This window comes from Myotis davidii, unplaced genomic scaffold, assembly GCF_000327345.1.
Source record: "Myotis davidii unplaced genomic scaffold, ASM32734v1 scaffold37, whole genome shotgun sequence".
Taxonomy (NCBI): Eukaryota; Metazoa; Chordata; class Mammalia; order Chiroptera; family Vespertilionidae; genus Myotis; species Myotis davidii.
Genome location: NW_006289395.1, coordinates 4,023,799 through 4,033,771, shown reverse-complemented (window position 1 = coordinate 4,033,771; position 9,973 = coordinate 4,023,799). Strand labels below are relative to the sequence as shown.

The following is a 9,973-nucleotide window of genomic DNA, read 5'->3' as shown; positions in this document are numbered from 1 at the left end:
AGGGGGAGGGGGAGAGGGAGAGGGAGGAGGGAGAGGGGGAGGGAGAAAGGCAGTCACCCTGAAGCCTGTGAGAACTGCTTTCTGAGTTTTGAGCACTAAGGAACATGTTAGGAGCTGATGAGAGCTGGGATGGATATTACAAGCAGAGCCTGTGAAAACAGATAAATTTCTAATTCTAAATTAACTGTTAATCTCCCAGCTCACCTCCACTTTGGATTCTTAGAAAATGGCATTGTCCTGGGAGGCTGAAACTTTTTGCCTCTCTCCTCAAAAGAGCTCAGGATCAACCCAGATCAGGAAGATCAAAGCATAACTCGCCAGCAACTGCAGCTGGTTCAGTTCCCTGCTGCGAGAGAGGCTCCGGATAATGAAACTGAGTCAGTTTCTAAATATTCAAAACCTGAATATCTATAATATCAATAATTAGCACATATGTGCGCAACACCATTCTAAGTGCTTTGCCTACATCTATGTTGGGCAATGAGAACAGTATCCCTTTAATCCTCACAAACATCCCACTCTGACCACCCTCATCTCCTTTGTACACCAGGGGAGAATAAGGTAGAGAGAGGTTAAGTTACTTGTCACTGCCCTCTAGATACTAAGTGGCAGAGTAACAATTCAAATTTAGAGTCCACGTTCTTAACCTCTACATGATACTTCCTGACAGCTAGCGTCAGTTGTAAAAGACTGATCTGCATGATTTTGAATATGTTGTTTCTATATAGACTACCTTTTATTTGGAGGAAACTAAGTGAAGAACAAGGCTGGGAATGCAGGAGATTTTAGGGAATAAGTTGCCAAGATAATGCAAGCCGACCCTCAAAGAGCATGAAGCTACAGCAGGCAATACCATGAGATAGATACTACGCTGGTTTTCTACTCCCAGACGTCAATAAATGCTTGGTCCAGCCTTCTATGAAAAGATCTTTCTTTCAGGGGTTTGGGGGCAGGATGGTTAAACTGGTCTGGTCTGGGAGATACTTAGAAGGCTAAAGAGATTCCTTCTATTCAAACTTCTACAGCACAATGTCATTTTGCCTATAAAACACACATCACTTTGAAAAGTTCTGTACTCATACCTCTACTTGGTCAAACTCAAACACTGCAACTCTCCGTGAAATCCACAGTCACCGATTTGAAAGGTCATCAGCTCCAAATACATTCCAATCTCATGTCTCCCCTCATAGGGCCCTTCTACAAGGACTAGTGTCTTCAGCAGAGCAGTGGGTAGATAACCAGACAGTTTGCTGTGTTGGTGTGAATTCTGACCTTTAGCTGTCCTGTCTTTCCCATGCTTTCTGGAGACCAGCTTTTGCCAGGGTGGACCTGAATGTAAGTGTCAGCTCCACAGTCTCTTACCTGATCTTGGATCATTGCTCCGCCGAAAGCCCAGATGGCAGCAAACACAAAATAGAGCTCATACGTGTCCTTGGGGCAGTCCGCGGGGATGTTCTCCTCGGCCAGGAAGCACTCGAGAAGGTGGCAGAGTGTCTGCACCATGCTCTGCTCTGGGATCGGAATTATCCTCTTAAACCTGCAGAGAGAGGCCCGGGACGCTCTAAAACCCTGGCCTTTCCACCCTGGAGGCATTGTGGGACAGCTATGGGCTTGACACTCTCATGAGTTAAGTTCTTTAGGAATCCAGAGGACCATGGTGCTACCTAAAGCTTCATTCTCATTAGCTATTTTTGTATCAGCTTCTTTTGTAAGGAAAGGCCCAAAGGGATCCTGAGAAGGTTCCCTCATCTGCCTTTTCTCTGATCCCTTCCCCTCCCCTCCCCTTCTCTGAACACTGATGACCCCCTCTTGCCCCTTGGGAATGGCGGCAGCTGCAATCCGAGTAAAAATCTCAGCAGTTTCACTCCCTTCACAGTTTCTTTAATTGTCACAAAGCAGCAGTGTCCAGGTGGGGGTAGTCTGAGGTTCCGTAACTTCAACACAGAGGTCTGACAATGAAAACACATTGAAAACATTTTCTCTGGGGCCAGGTCTTCATTGGGGGACAGAGTGGGCCGGTCTAGGGGCTGTTTTATACTATCATGCCAAACTTGGTGGAGTTCCTCTTCCCAAATGTACCTCTGTGACTTTGTGCTACCTGATTTTGTACTTTTAACCTTGGCCTGGACATCTTGACTGAAAGGCCGATATCAAGAGATGCACAAAGGTGAATCTATGCCCAAGGGAGCAGGAGCATGTGTGTGCACGCACACACAAACACGTACACACATGCACACGCACGCGCACACACAGGCACACTCTTCCCACCACCCATACACACAGAGTGCACCACGTACCCACTCACTCAGCCCCTCTTGCACGCCTGCCCGCATGGCCACCTGCCGTGGGAAGATGAGCTCCCAGGCTGCACAGAGGCAGGGTTCACTGTCATAAAATGAGCAACGCTGTTCACTGACACCTCAGAAGTCATTTGCTGGGCCTCAGGGTTTCATAGCCTCCCATTCTCCTCAGTGTCTTGTGTCAGCCTGTTTTTCATCTGGTCTCCATCTTTACAACAAGACTCTGAAGTGCTCTCACAGTCTACGTGGTACCCCCGGAGCAGTGAGAAATGTGAGTACTTGACAGGCTCTCCTTCATCCCTTTGACACGTTTGCAGCAGAATGTCAAAGCAGATCCTCCCCAGCTGTGTTTTGGATGAGACACCAAGACAATAAGGGGCCCACTGCTCTCACATTTGAAACTGAGATCCCAGGCTCTGCGACCCTGGCCTCTCGTTGTCTCAAGGGGCTAGATGAGCAAAGTGGGGGACACCGACATGAGCAGACAGGTTTTTGGAGGGAGCGGCTGGTAGGCAGTGAGTGCCCCTCTCCCACAGGGAAGGCAGGGGTTTGCCCAAAATGAGAGCTGAGGATAGGGCTTCAACAGGACAGCTCAGAGGTGGCCCAGGACCCGCGCCTGGAAACCCGAAGAGGCCCGCTCATCCAACGGGTGTAAGAGGGAGCCCCTGGGTTGCCCTTGCTCCCGTGTGCCAGGCAGAGGAGGGGGAGTACTTCCTGGATCTGGGCATGTCAGGTTTTGCCAGGTGCTGGGGAGGGGGACCTCCCTGAGGAGTCTGCGTGCGGAGCTAATGGAGAGGGAGCGTCATGGGCTGATGGAGAGGCACTGATGTTAAGGAAAGGCACAAGGGAGCTCCCCAGTGACAAGGAGGGGCCCAGGGAACTCAAAAAGCTTCTAAAGAGAAAGAGTCTGATTTCAGATTTCCAGATCTGCCAGTTAGGGTCACTGAGGCCCTAACTGTGGCTCCACTGGGTGAGACCTTTCTGGCTCCTCCCTCTCTTCTCTGGGTCCCTCTTCAACCCAAGGAGACAGAAGCTACCGCTGTGAGGGGTGACTGGTGGAGTAAGGAGGACACCCCCTTTCCCATAGCAGGGGGGAGAGCTGGAGGCAGTGGAGCTGTGGCAGGGGGAGGGGCTTTCATTTTCTGTGGAGTCTGTTTTTTTAAAAAACTTTTATTGAATTTTTAAAAATTATTGTGTCTGTGTGTGTGTGTGTTTGTGTGTGTGTGTGTGTGTAGAGAGAGAGAGGGAGAGAGAGAGAGGAAGGGAGAGAGAGGGCGAGAGGGAGATGGTGTGGCGAGAAGTGACCAGATGCCGTTGTGGGCCCTGAGGAAGAAGACGCCTACTAAGGACTCCTGGGGGCTAACTGGGCTCAAAGCCAAGCCTGGCGGCCACATCTACACAGAGCCTCTCATGTATACTGCACTTCAGGGAGAGGCCTGCACTGAGCTGCCGGCCTCTGTACTGAACTGCCTATCTGCTGTGTCCTGCTCCCCATTATAAAGGAGTTCCTGAAATCCTATTCCTACCAATAGGACTGAGGCTTTCTCTATCCAATCAGGGCTGCTCTATTCTAACCAATCAGGACAATGCCTTTTGGACTAAGCAAATGGTGAGGCTTCAGAGCCCTCATTTGCCTAAAGACCGACTAAGCAGGGACCAGGGGTGGTGATTGCTGTCTGTTTAAGCCAGCTCCCCTGTGGCTCAGAGTGCGCTGTCCCATTCCACCTAGGACTGGGTTTCTCCAGCTGAGCTGACTCACTGAGGATGTCACACCAGAGCAGAGTGAACCAGAATGAGAGGCACCGACGTTAAGGAAAGGCACAAGGGAGCAGACCAGAGCAGACCAGGGCAGGGCAGAGCAGACCAGGGCAGGGCAGAGCAGACCAGCTCAGGGCGAAGCAGACCAGAGCAGGTCAGACCAGCTCAGGGCAGGATAGACCAGACCAGTACAGGCCAGAGCAGACCATGGCAGGGCAGAGCAGGCCAGTGCAGGGCAGAGCAGACCAGACCAGTTCAGGCCAGAGCAGGGCAGGGCAGACCAGAGCAGAATGGAGCAGGGAAGAGCACTGCTGTCCAGCCGAGAGGGGGCCTGGCACCAGAGCCACCTCACAGCCGTGCTGTTTCACAATGGAGCTGTTTGCACTGAATAAAGTTTCCTTCTTCACTGCACCCCCATGGGGATTCCTGCGGGTGTTGAATGGCACCAGTGCCCACCAGTTGGCACTTTATAACCACCTGTTATGAGGACTCCTGTCCAATAGAAGAATTAGTCTGTGTTGACGTCACACGGCTTCCATTCTCAGGTCTCTGGATACACTTAATACAGAGCCTTCAAAGCCCATTTCAAAGGCCGTGCATGCTCATGAGCACATGTGTACATACACACACACACACACACACACACACACACACACAATTTCTTGTTCTAAATGCCTAGAGTGGGAAAGGGCCTAACTTTCAGTTAGAGGATACACTGGACAAGTGTCTCAGAAAAAGGTAAAGAACAGGGTTTGATATTTTGCCCAAACCTCCTCCTTCCACGGTGTTTTCACTCCTTGTGGCCCCCTGCCCATTGGCGACATTCTCCACCACTGTCCTGGGCACTGCCCACTGCCAAGGCTGCTCTATCTTGTTAGGATTCCAAGGCCATGGAGCCCACAGGCCACCAGAGGTAAAGGCTTTTCAAAGAGTCAAGATTGGAAAAACAATTACTGATGCCAAAATAGAAACTTACAAAATCAAAATTAATAAATGTTTAAATATCTAAAAATACACCACCATGTACACTACTCAATTGCAATTCAGTTTTTAGTCACATAAAATTAATTCTTAGCATAGTGGATTTGACAGGGGGCATGTGAAATGGGAGCGCTTCGGGCCCCTTGCATGGGAGACTTCTCCCTAAATACTCCGTCCTATTGACAGATCAGTGATGAGGAGTAAGAGTCACGTTGAGTGAGGGACTTAATTTCCGGGAAGAGTAATCGTGAGCATAACTTGCTGAATCTTTGGGAACTTGGTTAGATCTCTGAATCACGCTGCCTTCCAGCTCTGAGGGTTGGGCTTGGCTGAACTACAGGGTTGGGTGCCTGATCCATGGGTGATGCATCAACTGGCAAGAAGAGTGTAGAACTAAAGCAGGTTCCGAACACTGGAACCGCTCTCTGCAGACACCATAGTCTTTCTATAAGAAGTATCCTTTTGATTAAAAGGAATGAATCTCTTGTTTAGGTGATAAGTGGTCAGGGGTTGCTGCTTTTGCTGTTGCAAACCCATAAAGGGAAAAGTGAACTCACAGTATCCAGAAGGACAGGCCTGGGCAATTGCTGCATTGTGCCTGAGTCTGTGCTCCCTGGGCCATGAACACACACAGCCAGAAACAGGAGGTGGGTCCCACGTGTCACAGGTGTCATTTTCACCTCTAGGTCTGTTGGTCTGACCTGGAGGAGGGCCAGCTTCATGCCCTACAAACTGCAGGACCTCAGAATTGTTATCGGATATTGCAACTTACAGCCTCCTTCAAATACACCCACATGGCACTCACGAGAAGCACTTCAAATCCTCTTCCTCTTCGCTCATCTCGCTTCCTGCCTGAATTGACAATGGCAGCCACTGTCAGTCTGATGTGTGGCCCCTTTGCCATTTGCCGTGCCTGGAGGGGAAGGCTCTAGGGATGTCTGACTTCAGGGCCAGGACAGAAAGAACATCAGCGGACAGAAGGAGTGAGCCAGCAGGCATTCTGACTCTGCTTTAACTTGCTACCTTCCTTACTTCTTGGCCTACCTGGTTCTGAGTGTGTCTAAGCAGGTCGGAAGGTACTTGTCAAACAGGATGGTCAGGTTGGCTCTCTCTGTCTGGATTTCCCTCTTCTCGATCCAGCTGCTGACTGGAGGGCTCCATCCCAGGTCTGCCAGGTTGATGTACAGGATCCCTGTGAGCACAGGCAAGAGTCAATGAATTTTCCATGGACGTCAGTATATCCTTCATCCCAGAGAGTTATTTTCTCTGTTTAGAAGACTGGACTCAAAAAGAACAGAGATCTGGCCAAGGTCTGAGAGGTCAAATGGGTTGCCGTTGGGATCAACTCCGATGGCCTGACATTAGCTAATGGCAGGCAGTGTTGAGAAGGAGCTTGAGGCCGAGGCTGGGCTCAGGAGGAAAGAAGGCCGGGATGGATTGGAAGTGGCTGTCATGGTGTGGAAATGTGGATGCAATGGTGGCCTCAAAAGAATATGTCCACGTTCCAATCCCTAGAACCTGGGAGTGTGACTTTATCTGATAAAGGGGCCTTGGCAGATGTGATAAGTAAGGGTCTTGAGATGAGCTCTCCCTGGAGTATCTGAGTGGGACATGTACAAGGAGATGGAAGAGGAAAGATACGCAGAGAGGCCATGTGCAGAAGGAGGTGGAGTTTGGAGTCATGGGCCCTAAGCCGAGGAAGACTGACTGGAAGATGCAAGGAAGGGGTCTCCCTCGAAGGCGGATTTGAGTTCCAGTGTCTGGCTTTCAAAACTGTGAGAGAACAAATTTTTGTTGTTTTCAAAGCCACAAGTTCATGGTGATTGGTTGCAGCAGCCCTAGGAAACAGATGCAGTACGAGAGCGAACCCTCCCGGCCTGTGTTTTCCAGCCTCAGCACGGGTCCTTGATAGGGAGTCTGATGTCAGGGTCGAGGCCAAACCAGTCCTCTCATCCTCTGGTCTCTGCTGGGCGTTAGCAGTGGGGCTAGAGGAAAGCTAAGGTAGAAGCTGTTCTGTCCACCAGGATGTAGTGAGACTGGCAATGGGTCATTATCTCCATTGACATGGAAGCTGGAAGCTGCCTAGTTTGAGGTACGTACTCAGGACAGCTGTCCAGCTCAGGGCTGTTTCCCTTCCCACTCCCACCACATTTCTGAATGAAGAACACCACACGGGCCTGGCCTAAGACACTGGCTCACCCTCGTGGATGTGGATTAGGACTGCGGACGAGGCCAGAGGTTAGGATGATCGATGCCCGGCTCCTGTTTGGAGCGTCCCTCAGAGCTAGCACCATCATACGTATCGCTCGAGGCACCTGCCTCCAACTGCACGGTTGGGTTTTACTTTCTGAGGCCATACCTGCTCTGGAGACGGTTGCCGGCGTGGCCGTGCGCAGGTGGCTGATCTCAAAGAGGAGCCTCATGGTGGGGTTCAGAGGGATCCTCTCGTTGCTTGCCAGCGTCAGCACCTGGAGACCACAGGAAAGGACATGTCGGGTGGGAAGGAGGATTCATGGCCAACTGGTAGAGATTTGGCTGATTTCTCCTGGTAGGGACGATGAGTGATTGTTTTCTTCTGTATGATTATAGTTGACCTTGAACAACACAGGGGTTAGGAGTGCCACTCAGTTGAAAGTCTGCGTATAACTTAAGTCCGCATCCCACATATGCAGATTCCCCACCACCAGCGAACCCTAGAACAATGAGGGTTTGAACTGAGTGGGCCAACTGGAAAATCTTTGTATAAGCAGACCTGTGCAGTCCACACCCTCATCGTCCAAGGGTCAGCTGTGTAACTATTTCTAAATTTTCTGCAACAATATTCTCTCTCTCCTCCTATATCCTGTCTACTCCCATCCCTGTGTGTGTGTGTATGTGTGTGTGTATGTGTGTGTGTGTATGTGTGTGTCTATGTGTGTGTGTCTCTGTGTGTGTGTGTGTGTGTGTGTGTGTGTGTGTGTGTTGAATCAGGAGAATAGTTATCTAAAAAATTTATATTGTCAGTAATTCAAATGAAGTAGACATATTGGAATATTGTTAAAGGAAAAAGCTTAGGCTTCATGTCACTAGTTTTTTAAAAAGTAGTGCCTCTCGGAGGGCACACATTCATCCGATGAATCTGTCAGTGTAAAACTTCTAACCGGCTGTGCTTTCTGAACAAGTTTAGGAGCAGCTACCAGCTTACCAGCCACTTTATTGGCATCAGCTAGTGTTTTATTTGTTTTTGAGAATAGACATTTTTGTTTCAGGTAGAATTGGATTCCCTTTTACATAAGTATTTTATTTATTAACTTATTTATGAACATTCCCATTGGCTTTCTTTTTTGTTTATTATTTTTATTTTTATTGTTTATAAAAAATAAAATATATTCTCCATGAATGAAGATTTCATTGAGGGGGTTTGACTGGCTTAGTTTCTGATCCTCAGTTTCCTTATTTATAAAAAGGGAAGTAAGTAATAAAAGATTTAGTAGATGATTTAAGACTCCTTTCAGCTCTAAAAATTAATCTATGTGCAGAAGATCCTGAAGGAAATGATAACAACGCTGAAAATTGTGAGTGATGGCAGTGCCATTGAAGGAAGTGAAAGCTGCTCACTTGGATGAATCCGTTCTTAGATGTCTATTGAAGACTCTGGTAATAAATGAAATCAGGATCTTGAAGAGATATGTGCATTTCCATATTCATTTGGAGCTTTACTTACAATAGCCAAGAGATGGCAACAACCCAAGTGTCCATCAATGGGTAAATGGTAAGAAAATACATTTAAATAATGGAATATTTTCCATCCATTAAAAGAAGGAAATCCTGCCATTTGTGACGACATGAATGCCTTGGATAGCATTTTGTTAAGTGAAATAAGTCAGACAGAAAAACACAAGTACTGTAGACTTCACTCATATGTGGAATGAGGAAACAATAAACAATAAACAATACAAAGAGAGAGTATTTTGGTCCTTGCCAGGTATGGGTGGGATGAGGTAGGTGGAGGACATGGGTGTAGGGGTCAAAGGGTACAAACTTCTAGTTATAAAATGAGTAATTCTGAGGATGTAATGTACAACATGGTGACTATAGTTAACATTACAGATGGATTGTATACTTGGAAGTGGCTAAGAGTAGATATTAGAACACACACACACACACACACACAATCATGTGAAGTGATGGAAGTGTTTACTAACCTTACTACGGTAATTATTTTGCAATATATGGGTATTTCAAATCATCATGTTGTACACCTTAAATGTACACAATGTTACATGTCAATTATCCAATACTAGGGGCCCAGTGCATGAATTTGTGCACCTTGAAAGGAACTGTGGGCTGCAAGGCTGCGGTGGGCACAAGGGTGGGTCTTGGCCCATCCTCCATGCCCCTTTCTGGCCCCTCCTGCTGCAGCCCTGGGTCCTCTGTCTGCCTGCAGCCCCGCTCCCACTGCTGCTGTGCAAGCAGGGCCAGCGCCGTCAGGGGTGCGAGCAACAGCTGCTGTCCCGATCACCCATCAGGAGCAGGGAGAGGTGGAGAAGCCCTCAGGGGTGATTGGGGCCGGCAGCCGCTGCTCACACCCACTGACGGTGCTGAGTGATCAGGACCGGTGCTGGACACCGGCAGTGGGTGCAAGATGTGGCTCCGGTGCCCGTGGCAGGTACGAGCAGGGCCAGCTGGGTGATTGGGGCTGGCAGCCGCCGCTCACACCTGCTGCTGGCACTGAGCGATAGGGCTGGCGCCGGGTGCTCGCAATGGGTGTGAGTGGGGCTGGCGCCAGCAGCAGATGCAAGCACTGGGTGAGACCGCGGCACATGTGCAAAGAATTTTTAGTAACCACAAGAGGCTCGCCCTGATGACAGCAATTGGCGTCCTGCCTTGGTCTGGTACCCCTGCTCACCTGCTCCACTATCTTGCCACGACCGATGCCTACCATGTTCTTCGCA

The 9,973-nt window shown here is 49.1% G+C and overlaps 1 protein-coding gene across 1 annotated transcript in view; it reads right to left on the bottom strand.

Moving 5' to 3' along the window:
- LOC102760149 (dynein heavy chain 9, axonemal) overlaps positions 1-9,973 on the bottom strand; it is a 194,745-nt gene that overhangs the window by 29,989 nt on the left and 154,783 nt on the right. The window contains exons 34-36 of the mRNA XM_015562544.1: positions 7,399-7,507; positions 6,084-6,231; positions 1,363-1,537 (exon numbers count right to left, since the gene is read on the bottom strand). Of these exons, the coding sequence (XP_015418030.1) occupies positions 1,363-1,537; positions 6,084-6,231; positions 7,399-7,507 (432 nt within the window). The remainder of the gene's footprint in view (positions 1-1,362; positions 1,538-6,083; positions 6,232-7,398; positions 7,508-9,973) is intronic.